Genomic DNA, 24,239 nt, shown 5'->3' on the forward strand with positions numbered 1-24,239 from the left:
AGAGAGAGAGAGAGAGAGAGAGAGAGAGAGAGAGAGAGAGAGAGAGAGAGAGAGAGAGAGGGAGAGAGAGAGGCGGGCATGGAGTCAGCTCAGGCAGTTGCAGAAAAAGGACAACAGCTGGTCCATAGGCCAATGTGTGTAGGTGTGTGTGTATGTGTGTGTGCATGTGTGCATCGATGGGAGCTGTCCTCGTGCCTCAATCCATCTGCCTTCCCGCATAGATCTCCATCCTCTGCTGCTGTCTGGTCATGACAGCTCTGACACACACACACTCACACACACACAGTATTCTCTCCACACACCGCTGGTTAGAGGAGCTTATATTCTCAGGGGAGCAGGGGGGGTTTGACAGACAAAATGGAAGCAGGCGAGACTGATCATTTACATAAGGGTAAAACACAGACCCACTGAGGCCGCTGTGTTTCACAAGCTCATGACTTCTCATGTAGTGGACATTGTTACCATCTAGTGGTGGTTTATGCAACTTGCATCTCATTTATCTTCATTTGGAGAGGACACAAAGAGGAACGACGCTGCTGTGGATGAGGGTCCACTCTTGCTCCAAGAAGGACTTTCTTATATCGGGCAGAAGTGTCAAGCAGACCCAGATCCATTGGTGAACATTCAACTGTCTAAACTGGATGAGCTGAAGAGGTGGGGCAGAAGAAGTGTCAGAAAGAGAATAGTAGAACTAAATATTGAACTAATCAAGACTAGAAACGAAAACTTCTGGACACAAGTTGATTTTCTCTGTGCCATTTAATATCCCTGCTGTCTTTTTCTATCATTACACGCCAGCAGGAAGTGTTAGGTTAGTGACTATTCGTTGTGCTCTACCTTCAGTGGTTAACAGTAACAAAGTAAATTTACATACTGTTCTTGAGTATCTGCTCTTGAATATAATTTTTGTGGAAACTCTTCACTTTTACTCCACTACATTTAAAAGACAAATGTCGTACTCTGCTCTGAAGTCAGCTGATGATTTTCTTTTCTTTTCTAAAATTTGATCCAAAAGACAAAAAACTGTGTTCATGTCGTTCTGTGAGAGGTTTGTCCGATTGGTTTTTCTGTACCTGTATGTCGCACATCTCCATGGGTGAAAGCTTTTTAAAAGTAGGTACTCCTGTACATGTAATACTTGATGAGCAACTTTTGCTTGTATAGAGTAACATTTGACCAGTAGTCTCTTGCATGTCCACCCTGTCCACTCTCATGATGCATTGAAGGATACTTTGTCCATTACAAGGTGCGAAAAATTCCAACAATGCATTTGGATGACTGATGCCAGACAAACCCAACTCTTAGCTAGGCTATCAAAAGTTAATTGAACCAAGTGTTGAGATGCTGACCTGAGAATTTGCAAACTTTGGAGGAAGAACAAAATATATCCCTCATTTTTTCAATATTTATCTGAAGTTTATTTTATGCTTTGGAAAAGTTTTTTTCAATAGAATAAATCTCAGACTTCCTAATCCCAGCAAACTTTGCTAATAACACCTTTCTTATTCATATACAATTGATTTAAGTTGCTAATGTAAGAAAACATTCATACTGCTGTGTTATTAAGACAGCTGTCGAAAATGACTACCTACTAGCGTCACTGTTTTGCTATTTGAATCATAAAATATACAAATTTCGGTGGTCTAGCAAGAATGTAAAAAAAAAAGACCTTTTCGACTAAATTAATTGGAATTGAATGTGTCAACCATTTTATACAGTCTATGGTGTCAACCCGTCATTTCGACTTACAAACTCAACGGCAGCGGTTTGGTAGAAGTCTGACAATTCATTTTTGTTAAAATTATGATCGTATAATATTATAGACTTAGACTATTGTAGTCCCTTATAGTCTTAAACTAATATGACCCATCATTCATGAGCAAAGATCACATTTCAAGTTCAAAGAAACAGTTCAGATCAGGGTGAATGCATGTCAATAATGATCTTTAATGTCAATATATACAGAACTTGAAAGAAAAATAGAATCTTAAAAATCAAATGAAATAAATACAATATCATACAATTTCCACAATGTCTTTTCGAAGAGATATCCATGGAAATTTTTTTTAATTCAGCCTCTCTGGTTCGACGGGGTGCGTCCCGTCCCCCCCAGAGAAATCCATACAGCTCCCCCACATGCTCTTCATCTTTATCATCTTCATTATATATTTTCATATAATTTTTTTTGCAAACTAGAATTTCTGTTATCGTTACCACGTAGTTTCACCTTCAAACTCATTTATTAAGTCCATTGGCAGCTTATTTTACCTCTTTCCATACATTGTTAGCATCACAGAGTAACATGAGTCAGATGGTGAAATTTGAGGGAAAGGAATTACAGGCTCGGTCCAAACATGCATTTATGTTTTTAAAAGTGCTGGCAGAAGATTGTGAGACACGGGGACTTTTTTTAATCCGCCACGAGCAGAAACATTTCTTATTTTCTTTTAAAGAGGAAACAGTCTGACAGTGTCCCTCAACCTGAATCATCCTGCCAGCACTCTCACACATAAACCGTTACTTCACTTAAAAGAAAAGAAGTTGAGAGCAAAAACAAACAAGGTTAGGAGAACTGAGGAAGAGGAGGATGGCAGAGCACAGATGAAGAGCAGTGGGGACAGGGGCACAGTTTACCGAAGCAGCTTTGAATCAGCCAATCACAGTGAAGGAGAACATCAGCTGGTGCGTTTCTTCCCACACGAGGAAGAGAGAATGAAAGGCGAGGAGGGCAAGTGCATATGAAAGCTGTGGAAATAAATACAAGTCTGTCTCCCCAGCAGTAACAGATATGTGAGTTTCCCCTCTTCCTCTTCAGCTGACTTCTTCACAATGCAGCCTCATCCAGTGTGAGAGTGCATGTATGTGTATGCGTGCATATGTTGGGTGTGTCAAATAAATAGATTAAAAAAGAAGGAGACAGTAGGTCTGACTGGCCTGGACTTCGGTCTGTGTGAGTGCCTGCATCTGTGTTTGCGTTTGAGTCTGACTGAGCGAGGTTAGAACTGGAGGGGTGGTGCTGTGTGTGACTACATGTCTGTTGAGGTGAGTTTCTTCATGCTGCGTCTCTGGGCTAGACTGGAAGCTGCCACAGGTTCCAGCACCGGTTGATTCGTCTTCTGGCTCAGTGCAGAGTATGTGGCAGCCATGGCTCCCTGAAAAACAACACAAACCCTTGTTTCCAACTTTTAAAGAAAGCTTTGTTGTGATTTTATTACCACTTTGTTGCCGTTTCTTATCCTTATAGGCTGATAAAGTGAGTCAGTGAAAACTCAGTTCATTTGTTTTACTGTGCAAGTCATACATTTAAGCTAATTTCACCATGAAATTAGTTCATTTATAAATACATTACGTGAACATCCTGTTCCCCATGGACTGTATAAAGGAGGTGATCTAAACCAACAAGACCTAACCCATCTGTCTGTGAGCTGCAGTTTGAAGCCTTTTGTGCAGCCGTTTATTAAGTGTAAACTTAATATTTAAAGCTTTCTAGTTGACAGTGGACAGCATAGATAGGTTTATTTGCCACCACTGCATCCTAACACCTCTTTTTATGCAACCTAACGCCTATTTTCTATTCAAATTCAATATGATTCAGTGTTTCCGGCACTCAGCATCCTCAGGGCAAAGAGGTGTTTGTCTCAGCGCTCTTGGGGGAGAAATGGTTAAACTTTTGGAAACCTGCTGCCATGGTCAATGTCACTTCTTGATCACGGACCAATCAGAATCAAGAAGGGGCGGGATTTCTGATATCAACTTTGTCAAAATCAATGGAGGAGGTCCAAACGAAGGATAAAGTCATGATGCTCGTTTTTTGAGGTGTACTTTAAAAGTCTAGAGCTGCTACTAATGCTACAACAGGATATATATCAGTAGATTTTACAGTTTGTTGTTAAAATGGTTGTGAATACATTTTAAAATGTAAAATATGGTCACTAATCAGGGAAGAGGAAACTTTCTGCCCTGGGACCACAGATGTAAATTAGCTTTATGGCTAACTCTGATTCAGCGGCTGTGTTATGCATGGCCCCTGTCAAATAAACCAATAAACTAAACTAAATTTATCCAGGAATAAACTTAAACAAGTTATGCATTATCTGAAAATTGCAATTTAATCTTCAAAGAGTCATGCTTTCAGCAAACTGAGCTACATGTTAAAAAGTAGAAGTGCTAAAAGTGCTATAGTTCTCATTCATACCAATACATTCTTCTCCAATTACAACTTCATCAGTTACCCCCCTCTGTTATCTTTCCCTCATTTTGTTTCCTTAAAGTGCTCTGCAATGTTAAAAGCAAGAGCTTTAAAAAACGAAAAAAAATATGTATAGTTATTGCAGGTGTAGGGGAGAACGGAGTTGGTTGTCACATGGGTTGGTTGGCACACTCGTTATATCTCTCCACCAGAGGGCACTGTCTCTCAAATTGGGGTATGGACATTTCCAGAATTAGGATCAGAGCTCACCTACATAGGGTGCATCTCAAAGCTCTAAACTGCAGTCTCCTCGCTCCTTGCTCCTCGGTCGAACCGGAAGTACTTACTGACGCGCCATTTTAACTTGCGTCCCAAAGCTCTAAACGCTGCTGGAGGAGAGAGGAGCGAGGAGACTGATCCGAGGAGGGATAATCGAGGAAACACGAGAGCAGACTTTGCGGAAGTCTTTTCTCTGACAGACACGCCCCCTTATCGAATATCACTCACTGATTGGACGCTGCAGCGGCTCGGACTTAACCGAAACTTAACATCAGCTGAGTTTAATAACAGAGAAAAGATGGACCTTAAAACAGTCATTAAGGGTGCCCTGAAACAGATCATAAACATCCGTCGGTTTTTAAACAGTCTGTGTGTGATGAGCTGAGATTGAAAAGTGTTTGATGTGAATTTTAAAAACAAAATACTGATCGCAAAATCATAAATTCATTATAACAGAGGATGGATTATGTTATATCTGATTGTTTTTGTCAGATTCACTGTCTAATGAAATAGAGTAATAGAGTCTAACATCATTGATAGAATATATATCAATGATCAGTTATTCCTCCTGTTAGTTTCCCCATTTGTTCTCGTTTTCTTCATGAAGAGAAGTCTGACAGTAAATTTTGTCTGTTAGTAAAAACACTTGTTATATTTCCAGTCAGGTTAATAAAGTTTCATACGAGGCTGATCATTAATGAGCACAGGGTTTGAAAAGAGTTGCATGGTTTCTATTTTCCCTTAAAGTAATAAATAATTTAATAATGAGGCATTTTACCGGTGAATCGATCCGTGATGCTTCAGGACAGAATAAGAAGAGAGCTGATTCTCTTCATGTGCAAGTGTGTGTTAAACATGTAAACACAGAGACAGAGCTCTGTTACTGTTTATATTTATCAGAGTTATTACAGTGAACATGTGTGCAGACACAAACAGCTGTTAAAGCCGTCATCACAAACCGACGTCGCTTCACGTGACGCTCCGGAGGAGAGGACGTCTCATTTCTCTAAATACAAATCTCCTCTCTCCTCTGGTTTCATTTCCTCGCATCTCTGGTGGGCAGGACTAAGACGCGAGGAAGAGACGCGAGAAAGAGACGCGAGGATGGACGTTTAGAGCTTTGAGATGCACCCATAGTCTTCTCTGGAGTAAGACAGCTGAACTTGAGGTGAGAGGACTTTTTGTGTTTTTTATGTCAAATTGTAAATATTCAGCTCCTCAGTATTTTTCTTCTAGGCTTTATAATGATGGGTTTATAACAAAACAAGTGTTACTCTTACAAAGTGTGAGGGGAAAGCTATGGTTTAGATTTGTATTAGCTAGCTAAGTAGTTGTTAGATGGTTGTTAGCCTTGATGCTAGCAAAAAATTCCAGTTGGGGTTGGTTGTCACATTCTCTTTGGGGTTGGTTGTCACATGTAACAACCAACCCCTAAAATCATGCATGGTGAAATTAGTTGGAGTGCGCAGACCCTACATTTGCCATCACCGTAACTCAGACAGTAAATGCATGTAACCTAGTTGAGTAAGCCATTATTGTTCGGCCTACTTGTTTTGTTCTTTATGTTGTTATATAGGCTGGCCTAAAGATGTGTTTCCTGTTCATGTTCCTTGCTCATTTTATGTTAAAATGCATTAAGTTATGTAGGCCTATCACTCCCCCATCCCCGTGATGGGGTTGGTTGTCACAATGTGTCAGAGTGTCTTTGATAATGAATTGCCTCTTTGTTACAATGAATTGGAAAATGAGAGGGATACACATTTCAAGCCAACACCTTAAGCTTCAATTTGTAGGAATTACTATTGAAAGACGTTTTGATGATGAGCAATCATCAAAACAGTAAAAAGTGTGACAACCAACCCCGTTCTCCCCTACATGGTTTGATAGATCACAGACTACGGTGTGATACATGATCAATAACAGGCCAGTCAGTCAATCATCACTTGTACAAAGAAAAAAGTATCCAGAGCATTATGGATTTATTCAAATATATTTCATAATGCTTATGTCTGGTAGCAGGATTTTAATAAAGCTGGAATTCTTTCCTTGGCCTTCAGTAAACCCATCATCAGAGCTGTGCCTGAGTGTCAGAACTGAATGTTTGCTGACCAGGTGTATCCCTTAATAGTCATCCTATCCTTGGATAATGTGCTGTGTCACACCTCGTGCATTAAATCTGCCCCACAGACGCGACCGTGACCTTGTTTGTGCTGCTGCTGTGCTGCACAGCGACTCGGCCACAGAAATAAAGGCAGGCAGACAGGATGCTCACTGTGTGAAAATGTTACCAAAAAAACTTCCAGCTTGGGGTTAAACCTTTTGGCAAGTTCTTGTTAAATCTGCGCCTCCCTGGAAATGTTAACTTGTGATTCTATATTTCTATGACGATGACTGACACTTTTTTAATCATAGCCAGAAGTGAGTTTGCCTTGTCTGCTGCACAGGTGCACAGAGGAATGATGGCACCAACAAGGATTTTTAAGGTCATCTGCTGAGCAAGAGAGGGATTTTGATACTGTGTGTTGATAAGGTGTTGAAGGGAGGACTAAGCTGCTAAGCAAACCTCTACATTTACTGTTGATCTTTGTTCCTATGATTGCAGGGTTTGGGATGTATCTAAGAGAGAAAGATCACAGAGAGAAGCAGATTCCTGCACAGGGTGGCTGGCCTCTCTACATGATTAGGTGAGGAGTTCACTTCTGAGTGCTTCTATATACAGCCACAGCTCCCTGAGATTAACAGAAGTCGAATAAGGTGGTTCAGACACTCGGTAAGGATGAGGTCAAGCTTCTCTGTGGGGGATCGAAAAACAACTGACGTGAGGGAGCAACAAGACAGAAAGTGTATGGGGAGTGTACAGGGGTAAACCGAGGTCTTTATCCATGCTGCCCTGCTGTACGAGGTGCACTGCAGTTCATTTTGACGATAAAATGTTGACGATAAGTATTTGTAATGGTGAATGGCAGTGAATGGTAAATACATGGACAAAAAACTTGTCAGTGCAGAAGTTGTGGTGAAATCTCTGTTCATAAGGTCCTGACAAATAATGATGAGATGATACAGTTGGCTCTGATCGGGCAGAAACCCCATACTTAACTGTTTGTTTTCTTCTTAACCAATCAACAATCTGCAACAAGTGCACCGGTACAATTTCTCAGCACCTCCATTCATCCTTTTCATTATCACTGGATGATTTTCCCCCAATCAATATCTGTAGTAAGTCTGTTTTACAGTCTATGAGAAGAAGCCATAACTAGCTAACTATTAGCTATCTTATTAAAAGCCTTGCAAAGCTGCTGCTGGCATCTCCAAAATAAGTGCCTCATTACCAGCAGCTCGTACAGTTAGAAGGAAGATGAGAGGACCTGTAGACATAGGTTTGATATATTAACACCAACGTACTGCTCACAATGTCAGTCCAGGTAAAAACAATAATCCCTGATGATTCAGTGACATGAATATGATATCTCTAAATTTTAAGGTTCACAAAACTAAGAGTTGTTTGTTGAATCAGCCCCCTGCTATAAATTTGTATATGGTGGCGGGTTTTTTTTAAACTATAATTTAATGATTAGCATGCCATGCACGCTTAATCAATTGTTGAGTCATTCAGCAAACATGTACTATCATTTGGTTAAATGTAGCCCTGTGTAATGAAAAGAGAATTTGTGTTGATGAAAATTTGACTCATTGCACTTTTCCTAACAATATTTAGACATTCACTTTTTACATGACAAAGAAGAAGTAAAGTTAAAAAAGGCCTTTTCAGCCAAGACTTAACATGTTAAGGTATTCTTTCTTCCCCATGAAGTTTTACAACACAAAGAAATATCTTTCTTCAAAAACTATAATAAAACTGTCTGAGAACATGATGACTAAAATGAGACTAAAATAAAAAATCAGTTCCACTGACTAAAATACAAGATACAAAGATTAAAATCAACCACAATTTTTGAAAATGACTACGTCTAAATCTGAATTCAAATCTCTTGTCAAAAATAAGTCTGTACTGTGACTTGTGTGCCTTAGAATCTTATTGATATAGTCCCAATAACTTGATTAGTGTTACAGTGTAGCTCATGATTTTGGATGTAACAAACTATACTACCCTTCATACTCTTCCTGTCATGTCTTAAGTTCTACATTGGAAGGCAGCACAATTTTAAATATATATATACACAGTGTATAATATATTTGTTTTGTAATTCTGGTGTTGGAACACAGAATAAGCTACATTTAAAAGAAGCCTCTGACCTGATATGACAATGAGTGGACACATCTGCTCCGGTATTAGTAATACATGAGATCAGAAGTGTGTGAATCACAGACTCCCTTTGATACTTCAATAGACACAGGCACTGCAGAGGGGATGACTTCATGAAGAGGAGTAGAGATGCTGGGAATCATGTTCAGAAACACTGGAGTGTCATCACTGATGACGCCAACACAAGTTGTCCTATCTACTCATCTCAACTGTTTTCTGACCCAATTCTCCATTCTGAAGCCATTTCTAAATGTTTAATTTCTATGTCTAAGAAAACATTACTGTTTCAGCCAGATGGTGCTGTGTCGTGTCTGTTTGTTATTAAGGAGGACTAACCTTGACGAGATGTGGTGCATCATGGCGTGTGAGCTGGAAGTGTGGTAGCGTATCTCTGCAGGTGATCCAGGAATGCTTTAGAACCTGTTCTGCAGTGTATCGCTGGTGAGGGTCCACATGGAGCATATGGGACAGCAGGTCCTAGAACAAAACAAATAAAATAAACATTAAGTCTCAAAGAAACAACAACAGAACTACACGTTTTACCTTACTATGAACTTATGTTCTATTTTTTATCATCAGGTCTCACTGAATCTTAATGAAACACGAACACAACGAGTCTCCAACACTTTATCACAGAAGAACAAAAAGCTGTCTTTTTACTCTGAATCATACTTTATTGCTCCCTCTGCTGAGTCATAGAAATTAATAGATGTTTCAGAGATGAAAAAATGTAAATAGCACAACTAAATAAAAAGAACTCCAGCTATTTTATGCATCACTCTTAAAAAGAAGAGGCAACACGATGCTTAAAAGAAGATGAGAGCAAAAAATACGTATACCATCAGTTCTATTATAAGACTTGCTAATATGCTTTGAAGTCACACCACCGATGTGAGGGCACACAGTGTCCATCTGTGTACCTTTGAGGTGTCTGATACAGTATCCCAATTGCCTCCCGTCAAAGAGAACTTTCCGGATCCTATCCGGAGTAGAATCTCCTCTGGTGTGTCGTTGGGTCCATTAGCAAACGGCGTGTACCTGAGGTTAGGAAAGAGAGGGCTGTACTTCCCAGGGTTTCATTTCATTAATCTCACAAGGCAAAGCCCACTGCCACATTAAAATAAAGTGGGACATAATGGTGGTATATTCTTACATTTTTGAGCTCACAGTTTAATCCTCTGCTCCAAAACGGAGTTTTAGCTACACTTTATATTCACACAAGAAGATCCATCTTTGAAAGACATTTAAGCCAAGTTCCCAGTCTTACCCTGCCAGCATGGTATACAGTAAAACTCCCAGACTCCATATATCACAGGCTGCATCATAACCTTGCCGCATTAGTACCTGGAACAACACAATCAGTGAAAGTTACTGTTAGTGCCTTGTACTGATGAAGGGTGCTCTTTGTCTGCTGTATAACTAGTCCTATCATACTCTGCGTATATATTTCTAAGTTGTATACTCGCAGTATCAAACACTCCAGCATCTGTCCTCTGTTTGCCTTCATTATTTTGTCCTACCTCTGGTGCCACAAAGTTGGCGGTGTAACAGGGGGTGAGAAGAAGGCCATTGCCTCCCCGGAGCTGCTTTGCAAATCCAAAGTCACAGATCCTGATGGAATCAGGATTTCCAGAGTCATCCATGTAGAGGATGTTACTGGGCTTCAGGTCTCGGTGTACCACCTGAGGAAGACGGGAACAGAAGAGAAGAAAACCTTATAAAAGAAGGAGTCTAATTGTCTCTTGTGCTCATAGAAACAGAAGTGGGTCCTCACCCCTTGGCAGTGGAGGTAGTCAACAGTCTTGGTGATGGTGTAGAGCACAGCACTGGCCTCTCTCTCAGAGAAAAACTTCTGCCTGAGGATCTTGTCCAAGAGCTCCCCTCCCTTCATCAGCTCCGTCACCAGATACACATACCTGCCCTCATCATACACCTGACACACGCACACACACAGACCCCGTCAGTATAGTGAACTAAAAACTTCATAAATGTGCTCAGACAAAAATGTTACTGACGTCTTTCAGAGTGATGATGTTGGGGTGCTGTCCGTATCGCATCAGGATTTCAATCTCTTCAGAGGGATCCCTCTTTATTTTGTCTATAATCTGAAACACATGGAAAACTAGACCTGAACAGGTATTCAATAAAAGAGAGTTATGTGACACAAATATGAAATGTATTGCTTGGATAATCAGAAGAGGAAATTATAGGAAACAATAGTGTTATAGCTTCATTTGCTGACGCTGTGCTGCCCCCTGCTGGCTTGTTTAAAACATTAAACCCAGTTACATGCCTACTCACTTTTCTGACACAGATGACCAATATTTTGACACCTAATTCTTAGTCATCCAGTTTTATATAGTAAAAACTGTCTTTTAAAGCTGCCTACTCACAGCATTTAATTTGGCTTGAAAAATACAGTCAGAGTGATGTTAGATACTTAAATCAATACAAACATTCAAGGTGTTCACCATGAGCATTAACTTTGTGAAAAGGTTGCAACAGACTCAGTTTCATTGGTGGCCACAAGGTTAGAGAAGCATTGACAGGTCACCTTTTTAACCCTGAAAGAACAGGATCACTCTTCATGTAGATGTCAATGAAAGATGCACCCACATCCTTCATTCACTGCTGAGACTCTTTGAAAGAAAACCTAACCCCTCCTCTCCCTACAATTTAAGAATGATCAGTGGTCAACACACATTTTAATCTCACAGGCTGATGTCAGAGTACTCCATAGAGGAGAGTTTAATGACATAAGTGTAAAGCACAGAGTTACAGAGCATGAGCACCGGTGCAAAGTGGTTTTCAAACATGATAAATCTTGATACCTTCACAGCATAGTCCATAGCAGAGACTCGGTGTACACAGCGTTTACAAATGGAATAGGAGCCGACCCCTATGTCCTCCTGCAGCTCGTACAGGTCAGAGAACTTTGCTGAGCCCCCGTGCAGCTGGAGAGATCAAGATTTCAAGAGTTACTTCTTAATATTTCACCATTTACTGATAATGTTTCAGTCAAACTCACAGCTTTACTAGCGGAGCTCTGATGTTTGGAGTGACTTCTAAACCACCACAGTGTCACAACATAAACTGTCAGTCCATACAAAACAACAATGTGTAGTGGTCCAGGCTGTCATGGTGATATATGCTCCCACAGCATTAGTTTCAACAGTTTAGTTCACACATAAGCTGAAGTGGAACTCTAACTGGTGAGGTTACATAGTCAGCTGTGAAACTGTCACAGCCACTGTAGTGTGGACATTTTAGGAATGGCTGCTAATTTTCACATCTCTTAATGGAAATGTGCTGTCCAATAGACAGCTATGACAAACACTGAACCATGAGTGTGTGGAGGACAACATGTTTGAGTGTTTGAGTGTGTGTGTGTGTGTGTGTGTGTGTGTGTGTGCGTGCGTGCGTGCGTGCGTGCGTGCGTGCGTGCGTGCGTGCGTGCGTGCGTGCGTGCGTGCGTGCGTGCGTGCGTGTGTGTAGGCTGCAGCAGATTAAAGGAACATTGCAGTTTTTTTCAACAGAGTAAATTTCAGATACTGTCATCATGTCAACCAATTTTGATCTTAATCTGTCTTTATTTTAGAGTCGACAACTTATAAGGGTGCACTGGTTGTTGTCAAGTTAAACACAGGTGGGTAACGAAGTCATAAAAAACAACAAGTATCCATGAAAAGAAAGATTTTAGTGAGTGTTTTGAACTAATATGTTGTGATGACTCTTTAGTACCAGTTAGTGTTGTAGTCAAGACCACATTGACCGAGAACAAGACATGTCCGAGACCAGAGCGCACCGAGACCAAGACAAGACCAAGGCATTTAGGGATCGAGACCGAGTCAAGACCAGGACCACGGCAGGGCAAGACCGAGACAAGACCAAGACCATATATATCAATGAAAAATCCCCATGAGAATTAACAAAATAAAGGACTTGTGTCTATTTATTTAAGTTTGCTTTAAATACAGTCGAAAGCAATGAACAAGGTTTGGTTTTGCCTTTGTTGCCTTTCTTTTGACGTGCTGTGAGAGAGTTTTTTGCTTAATTAAACGACTTAACAGACATCTCTGATAACGGGCACACAGTCTCTCCTCCTGTCGTCTGTCTCTGATCATTAATACATGAGTGCAGCGGGCGTCACTCACCCTAGCACCGCGGAAGTGGCGGCCGTAACAGGTGCGGAAAATATGAATGAATTGAGAAGGGTGGGGGGCTTCCACTCTTATCACAGTAATAACAGGGACACAGAGTGCATCGGTTGTGGTCTCGACCGGTCTTGATATAAAATACAGAGACCGTCCAGTCTGAGACCAAGACAAGACAGAGTAAAAAGACTTTAGATTCCGAGAAGAAACAGAGACCTTAAATAAGCGGTCTGGAGACCAAGACAGGTCTTGAGTACTACAACACTAGTACCAGTCATAGATGTGTTAACTTCACTTAAACAGCGTTATCCAGCTTTTGTATGGGAATGGCCCACAAGATTAAATCTGTGTGATGTTCATTAGAAGAGCTGTAAACACTAGTCATTGGTGTCATGTAGCAAATGATGAATGCATGTATCCCTTGAGTTTTGTTTGTGATAGAAAAGTTAAGAGTCTGTGACATTCATGTACTGAAGTTGCTATGTAATGATTAAGCTGTGTATCTCAGGGCAGAGGACAAAACCATAGCAGAGAGGTTGTGTGTGTTTACCTGAACTATAGGGAGTATGCTGAGCAGCGGGGAGCTCTTGTTCTCATCCATAGGGACTGGAGCAACAAAGCTAAAGCCTTTGAAGAGCTGGTGGGCGTTTGCACTGGGAGGAATACCTGGAGAGTCTAAGTAAACAAAGATCATTAATAAAATAGACACGTGACCGTACCAAGCACCAATTGAATTTTGGTGATATTTAGTAGTCAGTGCTCAGTTGCAGTTTCCATGGCTCCAGGAGTGGCTGTTGCTTTTGAGATGAAAAGCATGAGAAGAGAATGTGTGTGTGTGCATGTGTGTGTGTGGGTGTCGATTTACCTTTAGGCGTTTTAGCGGTGAACTCAGGGTCAAAGCAGAACGTGTCATCTGGTTTACCTGCTGCAGGCTTGAATGGGGGCTGCAGCTCTCTCCTGAACAGTTTCTGAGGGACACACAGGTGCACACGTGCAGGAAACACACATACATGTTAGAAATTAAACCCTACCACAGGCTGCTTTGGAGTGTGTGAACATATGTGAAAGAGCAGCCAAGACCCCTCCCAGATGACCCCCCCCCCCATCCCTCTATGGCCCGGTCCAGCCAATAGCATCATGCTGGCTGTTAAACATTCACACAGGGCTATTAGTGCACACACAGTGAGAACTGGCCCTCTGCCCAGACACACACACACACACACACACACACACACACACACACACACACACACACACACACACACACACACACACACACACACACACACACACACACACACACACACACACACACACACACACACACACACACACACACACACACACACACACACACACACACAGAAACATAGCTGGCGTGGACTGATGGCCAGTAGTCACCAAGCCAACCATTTGCTAGGTGTGAATCCTCAACAGAAGCTGCAGCATTACATGTGTGTGTGTGTGTGTGTGTGTGTGTGTGTGTGTGTGTGTGTGTGTGTGTGTGTGGCTCTTTGAGAAATGGAGGTGTGTGTGTGTGTGTGTGTGTGTGTGTGTGTGTGTGTGTGTGCTCACATTCCAGTCGATGGTGGAAAAGAACGCATGGCGTTTGATCTCCTCCACTCCATCAGGCCCAGCACCTAAAGACACAGATCGCTCTGGTTCAGTTAACCTAGCATATTGGGCTAAACTGATTTCAGCATCAACATATTCACATGTCTTTCACCCTGTGGTTTCAAGCTTGTGATTTAAGTGGATACCAAACAGCTTAGCAAGGATCAACTCCCCCCAATTTCCCTTTATTTAAACAGATCCACGGATGCACCTTACCTAGCCTGTTAGCGGGGTTACGTTTAAACAGCATTCTCAGCAAACTCTGGGCCTCCAAACTGAGGAACTGAGGCATTCCCAACTTAGCTCTGAGGGGCAGAGGAGAGCAAAGTGTTAGAGGTGAACTGAAACAAACAAGAAAAGCTCCAGTGATTCATTCTTAGACCACTGTTCAAACATTTGGAATTGCAGGCACATAATCTTGATTCTGTACAGTTAGATGATCATGAAAATAGCTCCATGTTTTGAATGAACTTCCATTCAAGCAGGTTGTAGAAAGTCCTTCATGCAGATGTATCTTACTTTGAATCACTTTTTTCTCCAACTTGTCATTTGTGAAAAACACCAAAAACATAACTGAAATAGGAACAGGTTTCTACTTCACCGTTATATTTACTAAATTACCCAAAAGAAGCAGGAGGAAGAGAGTGTGTTGCTTTCATGCATGTCTCGTATGCTTGATGTATTTCTTAACATTTCCTTATTGCTGTTTCCTGCTTGTCTTGCATGTTCCGTGTATTTTATGTCCATGGACACTTTCTCTTAGACTATCATGTTATCTATCTGTGATGTTTTTCTGTAATGTTTAACCGTAGGGTGTTATTTGTACTCAAATGTGCTTTTGTTTCTTCTTTCTTTTCTTTTCTTTTCTTATTGTATTTGTTGTGTTTTCTTGTTGTGAAAATAAATAAATAAAGCAATTCTTTAACTGCAGATTAGATAAAGACAATAATACAAGGATACTTTATTTGTCATTCTGACCATGTGAACATAAAAGAACGAAATGCAGAAGTAAGATCTTGGTGCAATAGATGAGTACTCTTGTTGTGATGGGTAATAAATAAATAAATAATAGTAGGTGTTAATAAAAAGATATGTTATATATTGTTATGTGTCCATGTGTATGGTAGGTTTACCTGTGTATACCTGTATATATGTAAATGAGGATGATTGTGAGTAGCAATGTATGGCTGATGTGTGCATGTTCCACCCTGTGTGGGACTGCTTTGCTAATATCATTCTGTGTCGGAAGTGGCCGGACCTCAAGGTGAAGCTGTTCTTGTGTATTTGTAAGTTGCCTGTTATTTTGAAACTGTGGCAATAAATAAAAACAAATGCATACAAAAACAGAGATCTATTGAGGCTATTCAGGGGCTAGAACCATTTGGATAAAACCTAACTGAAAGAAAACCAGCTCACAAAATGATTAGAGCTTATTTGCAAGCATAGCTGTAGTTTACCATTTATTTAGGGTTTCTTCAACTCTTCTATATCCAGAAGCTAATCTAAATTAGGGATGTTGTTAGGGAATTGGTTGTTTTAACTTGTCAATCATGACAGTCGGTTTTCACTGTTTGAGAGTTTCAACATATTTTTCTCTTACAGGGACAAAAGTATCTCAATACAAGCAACACATTTATAGTCTGGTGACCGTGTTTGTCTGTGAAAAAGAGTCATTACTTAAGCAATGAAGAAAAACATGGAAATAATGGTGATTCAAAAATTAAATTATGTTTGATTCCTTAATCAAAGCCACAACAATGAGGTTAGATTTAATGTTTTAATTAGGCGGTATGTTGTGACTCACTTGAGAATCATGTTCATGGTCTCATTGCGGTCTTTCCCTTGAAATGGTAACGTCCCTGTTAGCATCTCAAACTGCAAACACACAAAGAAAGAAATTAAATATAATTAACAATATAAAGCTAAAACATAAATGATGATTCATTGTGTCATCATGAGCTTGTTTACCATAAGCACTCCCAGAGACCACCAGTCTGCACTCTGTGTGTGTCCTCTCCTGTTGACCACCTCAGGGGCCATATACTCCACCGTACCACAGAAGGAATAAGCCTTCTTATCAGCATCTACTGACTCTTTACTCAAGCCAAAGTCTGCAGGACAGCAGTTCAAAGCAGAGGATGAGAGAGAGAGAGGATACTTTTTACAATTTTAAATAGAGACAGTCAAACGTTGCACAGGTGTAATTATTTGGCATTTAATACAGACATACCTGTTAACTTAATGTGTCCAGCTTCATCAAGTAAGATACTGAAAGAAACGAATACATTTTATCAAAAAGATGAACTTCAAAATAATTTTCCAAAGAAGTTTAGCAAAATGAAAGTATTTAGGAAATATCATTTGCTCTATCCGACTAATCACTCGAAAATCTTAGAAATGTATTTGCAAATCAATTCTTTAGCTCTGGAGGTTTGAAATGGGCTGCAAACAACAACACCAGAGGTCGAAGTTGACAGCAACAATGGAAACACCCTGTCAGTTTCTTAAACTGCTCAGGGTGAGGAACGGTTGAGGTTGGACTTGTGACTTGTAAGGAATCCCCCATACATGGTGAAGGTCAATCCCTGTTTCATGTCCTCTTACGACAGAGTCAGTGTCAAGTACAGAAAAACAAGCCAACACTGGATGATGCTACACTTTTGAGTTCATTAATGGAGTTAAACTGGGTGTTTTGGCCTATTAATTATAAATACATTACTAATTTGGATATGATGACAATCAATGTAAAGTATGAATTGTTGTTTTTCATTTAAGATTTGATGTCTCATCACAATACTTGATATAAACCCCTTTAAAAGATGTAATATTAGGCTTTTTCATCTTTTAAAACATATATTTAGTTCAAATGTTGAATGGAAATACTTTCAAATTTCCAGGCAAACGTGTTGAAGTAAACGACTGAATGAGACTGAGGGCTACTCTACACAACTTGTTCAAAAAGTTCAACACAACTCAAACTATGACATCAACAGTTGGTGAATCTCAAATTTGTCATTTTGAAAAGAGAAGCAGAACTTTGTCGCATGGCAACAGTGAAGGAAGCTTCCAGAGAGCTGGTTTCGGGGATGCTGGTGGGGCCTTAAAGAGCCATTAGCTGAAATGAAACGTTTCATATGGATGCTGAAATGGGAGTTTTGAAGAACCAGCCTGATATAAGTAACAATTTGTTTGAGCTTTAAATCATGTTAAAGCGTTATCAGAGGGACAATACAAAGCCTACAAAATGAGCATAATAACCGTCCTTTAAATTCCCCATTTGATGTTCTTCTATAGTATAATTTGATCTTTATGAAATCAGAATACCACATGCTTTTAGGTCTTTGAAAACTATAATTTTATGAGTTAGAAACTTGTGCTGGTTATTCTGTTCACTACATTTGATGACAAATGAGAAGTTAGTACAGAAGGAGTTTGGGGACTATTCTGTGACTAAAACAATGTTTAAGTAGGTACTTGATAATAGATACATTTTACATTTTAAAAGGTTATTCAGATTATTTTCTGAAAACTCTTTTCTATACCCTTTAAAACAATAACAAGTAATGACTGCTGTGTGCTGCTTCTGTGTGGGTTCAGAGTGTAAAGGGTCAAAGGTAAAGAAGAAGTCAAAGGTTCATACTTCTCTGGCTTGAGATCTCTGTAAACTATGCCCAGGTTGTGCAGATGGTCGAGGGCCAGGGCCAGCTCTGCAAGGTAGAATTTCACATCTTCCTCTGTAAACATAACCTGATAAGAACTGGACAAATTTACTCTCTGAACTCAGAGAAGGAGTGAAATTCAGCAGCAAAGGGAACAAAAAACACTTCAATATTAAGCTCAACCAAAAAAGAGAAAACAGAGTATTATTACTGACACAATATCAACATTTCAAATAGGTTACATGATTCTGAAAGCTGTTGATTTGACATTGCCAGCAGCTATCGCTTTGGTTCTGAGACATGCTTTCAACACAAGGTCTATGCAGAGAACAATCACACATTGTTGAATTCCCTGAAAGCATTTGAAAAGAGCTGATCAGAGCCTCTGTCTGACAAGCCACTGATGATCTAAAGGAGAGTAAAGATGCCAAGAGAAGCAGTTGTGTTTCCAGGAGGAATTCAAGTCATTACTTAAATAAAACAGCCAACAGAAAAAGAAGCACTGATAACACTTGTTTGTAAAAAAGAAAACATATTTCAGCATACTATATTTGCACCTCTTTCATTTGTAGCAGTCATCTTAGACAACATCATGGCACATTTGATTTGGATTTTACAGCTATGTTTCAAACATAAGGGGCTCAAAAATGTAACCATATTTGAAAATGAAAATTAACATGCTGTACTTTTCTTTTTCAAGTGAAAGAGGTGCAAAAAAGTTTGAAGTTCCATGAAACGTGAAAAGCACATTGATATCAGCTTACCTCTTTGGATAAACGAGTGAATACATCCCCTCCCCTGAGAAAGTCCAGTATTAAATACAGTTTCCCTTCTGTCTGAAAGGCTGGGAGACAAGAAAACAAGTACATGTCCTTTAAGCCAATCACATTCAGATTAAAAGAGAGAAACTGAAATGTTTGGACTACACAGGTTCACATGTGTACATGCTGCCACTCGTGTAGTATAACAACAGCATGCAGACATGAACAAAATAATACTGATATTAATAATTACAGGAGTGAGCTTTAATACTTGTTTTCAATCAGTATTTTTTGTACATTGTGCAAATGTGTTCGTCAAAATGCAAGCTAATAACTAACTTGACTACTTAGAGCAAATTCTAGTTCCATAACTGTGTAACAACACTCAAAATAGTCAGACAAATGATGTTCAAAATTATAACTTGGGATAACTTGGATGTTTTCTGTACGATTATTGTTGCCAATATCTAAATAAGTTTTCTTACCGTAGTGCAACTTCACTATGAAGGGATGATTGACTTCCACTAAAATGTCTCTTTCCATTTTAGTGCGAACTCTGTCCCTGACTGGAGAGACAAAACAGGAAGAAATTCAACACCCAGGACAGAACATACTGGAGAGGGTTGCATTGTTGCATTTTCTCTGGATGTGGATTGCAGTTCAAGTTGCGTTACCTTTCAACGATGCCTTTTTTAAAACTTTCATTGCATATAACTGACCAGCATCTGGACCCACTATCTTCCTGACAAGAAATACCTGAGAGAAGAGAAGGTATTTTAAAAAGAAGCATACACCTCTAAATGCATTGATGGAAACATTTGATATGACTGCTACGTTTCCTCACCTTGCCAAACGAGCCCTGGCCGAGGACTTTTAGCAGTTCAAACTGAGATGGATCCGCTTTCTCACAGCCTTCTTTCACGTGGTGGGTGATAGGAATCTCCTTATATGTCCCTTCATCCTACACAAACAGCAACAGTTTGAGACAGTCACACAACACTGCAGGTATGTCATACAACACACATGTTGTAAGAAGACCACAGGCCCACCAGTACTTACACAGTGTGAGAAAGACTCGTCCTCCTCCATAGGCTCATCCATGATCTGATGCCCATTGACCTGCAGCGAAACCAACAAATATCATCAGAAGAGTCGCAAACAGCCGACACTTTCACCAAGCTCGTTCAGCTCTGTTCTCAGCTGAGCAAGAGTGTGACTGCAGCTGTAGCACGCCCACATGTATGATGGAAGATTCAACAGATGAAATCAGTGAGTCACATGCAATAACTATGCACATTCACTTTCCCAACTGCAGCTCTATTTGTTGTCAAACAGTATGGAGTCCATACTATAAGCCTGTCCAGCTGTCCAGCTCTCGTCCAGTCCATGTAAAGCCCCTCATTATTAGCATTCTAGCTTAATCCCTGGCCAGAGCAAAAACAACATGTCTGCATGTCTGACTGGCTCTGAGAGGCTGATGTTTGCTGGAGCTGCAGTCAGCATCGGGCCTCTTGAGGACACACCAGGGTCTGGCTCTCTAAGGACTTCGGGATGATGATAGTGACAAGATGCTTTACAAAAAACTACAGACAGGCGTGCCTTCCTTAAACAGAGTTACATTAAAAAGCCTTGTATGCCTCACTTCTGATTATTTAATAACCTACAGTTTATAAGCAGAGGGATAGCAGATACCACTGCATCTGCAAATCAAACATAAAAAAAAGAACTGACCACAATAACATTATCCAGGTCTACATATTTCAGTTCTGTGCTGAAGCTCTGCCTGCATGATGTATTCAGTCCAGTGTGTTTGTGTGTTGAATTCCATCAAGCCTCTGAAGAGGGGGGATGAGTCATAGTGCTACGCAAACCCACTCAGTGGGTGGAGCCACCAACATACACTCACATACATCTCAGAACTCAGGCCAGCAAACACCTTTTTCTGATATCTTAGCAGAAAAACATTAACAACATAAACATTTAAATCCATCCAGATTTACACTTCAAAGCAAGACCTAACATAATGAAATGTCAAAATGCAAGCCCTTCTGCATCTCTGAAGTCTAACATCAAGGATAGCCAAAGCCAGGGCAGTGCTTGTGTCATAATTCACACATACATTTTCACTCCCACCTTTGCTGTGGCTCATCACGGCTTGTAACAGAGTGCAGCCTACACTTGCAGCACAACAAGGCGAGCCTTTTCAGCCATTTGAAAAGATGTCTGACAGTCATACATTATAACACTTGACAATGTCTGATACTGGCATACTTTAATATCATCCTAGTGCGAACTAACACAAAAATCAAGCATTCCCACCAACCCTGTTCAAGTGGCTGGCCTTAATTGTACTGCTACTTCTCCTTTTACTTCTATTGACAGCACACACAAAATGTACAGTTGATTCAAGGGTTTCTTTTTGTAGAAAATGAAAAACTTTCTCAATCAGTAGTAATCAGGGCATATCAGATAATGAATTATTTAATATCTACATGTAGCCTACATAAAATCTGGTGCTGCCACAGCTCGGCAAGCAGATAATGCACATTGTGACACACGTCCCCAAAAGTACCACGGAAGGAGACTTTACTTTCACTAAGAATGGACTAAGTGAGAAGTGTGTTGCAACTGTTTCCTGCTGGTTTTAAAAAAGTCTCCACAGTCAGACAGATAGTTTGTACTGTAGGTGTGAAAGACCGCAAAGAATTCCAGAGAAGAGGGTTAAGATGTCAGATTGGGTTAGCTGCACATGAAATAACACCTCATCATGAGGCCAATGTGAAAGCAAACTATTTCACAGTTATCCAAATAAAGTATTTTAGAAATCTTCAATCAATCTAACTAGTTTGACTAAAAATCTGAATCAAAGTCAGCCTGTATTTATATAGTGTTTAGGATCACATTATAAACCTGTAGCTGTAGCAACCGTATTTTGGTGATGCAGTTAATACAACATAAGCTCCTTGATTATTTCATTTCGATAGATTATTGATAATGTAGCTCAATAAACACGTATTTTAATTATCTTCTCAACTCAACTTTATTTATATAGCACCTTTCATACATATAAACATGCAACTCAAAGTACTTCACAGAATTACAGAGAGACAGAAAACAACAGCAATGGTAAAATTATAAAAAAAGGCATGATTACAAATAAATAAAATTGCGTAAAAATAAAATAAATTCAACACAGTAAAATTAATAAAACAAGTAAGAGTGGAAAGAAAAGGCAGCGTTAAAAAGATCAGATGAATCCAAGAAATAAATAGACAAATAATTAAATAAGATAAATAAATGTTAAAGCTATGAATAAAATAATAATGATTATAATAATAATAAAAAATAATACTTCTACGAGCCATCCCTCTGTCTGACCAAGTTTAACCAGGGGGCAGGGGAGTGTTTCACTTTAGACTTGTTATAATTTTGCTGATATATAAAGTACTTGAGACACACATTAACTATTTACAACCGATAAGTTAAAGGTGAGGATTATAGAAAAACTTGTGTTTAAGTTTGAAGCCTTCATCTGTCAGCTAACAGGCTAGCTACATGCTAATGCTACATACGCTAAGCTAGCAATGAAGCAAACTCCACTTGAGAAGTGTAAATAACAACAAAAGCACTGTTGGTGTAACGTTACTCTGGATATAATCACTGCCATCCCTGTAGGATAATAATCAAGGGGGAATACCGGGGGTAGGGCGTATAAAGTCGTAAACCCGGGCAGTCAACAAAAATAAACATCTAACCAGCTGTTAGCATTAGCTAGCGGGTTAGCATGCATCACGGTGCGCTGCAGGGTCGTGACGCCAATTTAAGCACTACACCTCTTCGCAGGGCTAAACCCAAAACAATATAACTCAACAATAACGGAACACATGCGTTTATCAACTCACCTCACTACTGACGCTGTTTACCTCCATCTTGTGCCAGGATTCCTGTCTAAGTCTACGGCATCCTAGTCCGCCTAGACCTCCGCTCCACGTTGCATGTCTTCACGTCAGTGAGTGGAAGTCCGGCTCTTCTGCTTTGATGATCAACTACAAGTTGCGTGGCCGGCGACCCTTATCAGGATGGGATCTTAGGGCCGGTGCGGGGAATAGCTGCTGCTGATGACTGTGGACCATACGCTCGCCGATAGCACCGCTACCCTGCTGCCACAGATGCGAATATGGCGGCTATCGTGGTACCTGATCGTCAGTGAATGAGAGTTTATTGACGTATTTATGACGCAATTCAGTTAAGGATTTCCCCCCGTCCAAACCAAAGAGAGGAGGGAGAGAGAGGAGGGAGAGAGAGAGGACGTGGTGGCGTGGGGGACTTGATGTTGGATGACACGGTGCGTGTATCCGAGTGATGATGGACCACTTGCTTGCGACAGAAATGCTCACAGCAATTACAGCTGACAATGAGTTTGATTTATTGTTGACGCAAGATAAAATTAGAGAGCATAATAGCCTCCTGTTGTGGTGAGCTATAAATCTAAGCCTTTGATCTTAAGGTTGTAAGTTGAATGTTTTAAAGCCACTGTTTCATAAGCCTGTCCATCCCTTGTCCAAGTGGAAATAAGAGGCTTAGAGCTCATCCACTTTCTCCCCAGCTCTGCCTCTCCCACACAGACAGTCATTGTGCAGTGAGGTAATGGATCCACGCTGTCTGGATTTTATTTTCTTATAGTTACACATTTTTAAAACACATTCGTCAATCAGATGTTAGTTACAAGGCACAAACAAATTGTGAAGGACTTTTCCCATGTTCTTTATTCAGAATATGAATTATTGCCCTCTGGAAGACAGTTCAGAGCCAGCAGATATAAAAGCAATCGCTTCAAGCTCTCCTTCCATCACTCTACTCAACAATCTGCACTAACATAATGCTCTAGTATGAGTATGAGGGTTCACTTACTCTGCACTAATGTTAATATGATATTGCTTTTTACTGCCACACTGGTATCTTAGTACTGGTATTTATTGTATTATTGGTATTTGTTGTGTCATTGGTATGCCACAGTGACGTGTATTTTATCATTGACAGTGGGCATGTTATTGTATATTGGTATGATGAATGAATGTGTTGACTTCTGTCCACGACAAATTTCCCTCCGGGGACAATCAAGTTTATCTCATCTTATCTTACATCTGACTCACAAGACTGTGGGCAGTCTTTGTAGACTTGTTCTAGCCTACCTTATTGTTATGATGATGATCTTGGACTTGTATTTGCATTGGAGTCAAATCTTTCACCTCCCAAATAACAAGAAACCTAGTCAGTGTCCTTACTGTATCAACCATGTTTCAACGCATGAATATGTTG

The 24,239-nt window shown here is 40.1% G+C and overlaps 1 protein-coding gene across 2 annotated transcripts; it reads right to left on the reverse strand.

Annotated features, from left to right (window-relative positions):
- Positions 1-1,927: 1,927 nt before the first annotated feature.
- Positions 1,928-23,162, reverse strand: rps6kal (ribosomal protein S6 kinase a, like). 2 transcript variants are annotated; one of them, XM_034690879.1, is made up of 22 exons: positions 22,823-23,162; positions 19,980-20,039; positions 19,765-19,881; positions 19,595-19,676; positions 19,406-19,486; positions 18,924-19,003; positions 18,141-18,247; positions 16,731-16,768; positions 16,469-16,611; positions 16,305-16,375; positions 14,717-14,805; positions 14,462-14,526; positions 13,752-13,854; positions 13,437-13,561; positions 11,564-11,686; positions 10,748-10,837; positions 10,507-10,665; positions 10,253-10,414; positions 10,000-10,076; positions 9,653-9,770; positions 9,069-9,209; positions 1,928-3,152 (listed from the first exon to the last, which is right to left on the reverse strand). In XM_034690879.1, the coding sequence occupies exons 1-22, from the start codon at positions 22,847-22,849 to the stop codon at positions 3,027-3,029; spliced, it is 2,184 nt and encodes a 727-aa protein (XP_034546770.1). In that variant the 5' UTR covers positions 22,850-23,162; the 3' UTR covers positions 1,928-3,026. The 2 variants fall into 2 exon arrangements, with proteins under 2 accessions (XP_034546770.1, XP_034546771.1); XM_034690880.1 differs by lacking the exons at positions 19,595-19,676; positions 19,765-19,881; positions 19,980-20,039; positions 22,823-23,162 and having other exon boundaries at positions 18,141-18,257.
- Positions 23,163-24,239: the final 1,077 nt, after the last annotated feature.

This window comes from Notolabrus celidotus, chromosome 8 (genome assembly GCF_009762535.1).
Source record: "Notolabrus celidotus isolate fNotCel1 chromosome 8, fNotCel1.pri, whole genome shotgun sequence".
NCBI classification, from domain to species: Eukaryota; Metazoa; Chordata; class Actinopteri; order Labriformes; family Labridae; genus Notolabrus; species Notolabrus celidotus.

What these genes read in the sequence shown, in the direction of transcription:
- rps6kal (XM_034690879.1), bottom strand. Translation starts at nt 22,849, where the DNA reads ATGGAGGTAAACAGCGTCAGTAGTGAG. An exon ending in CTATGGACTATGCTGTGAAG is followed by an intron (nt 10,838 to 11,563) that starts GTATCAAGATTT and finishes CATGTGTTTCAG; the next exon opens with ATTATAGACAAAATAAAGAG. An exon ending in ACTACCTCCACTGCCAAGGG is followed by an intron (nt 10,415 to 10,506) that starts GTGAGGACCCAC and finishes CGTCTTCCTCAG; the next exon opens with GTGGTACACCGAGACCTGAA.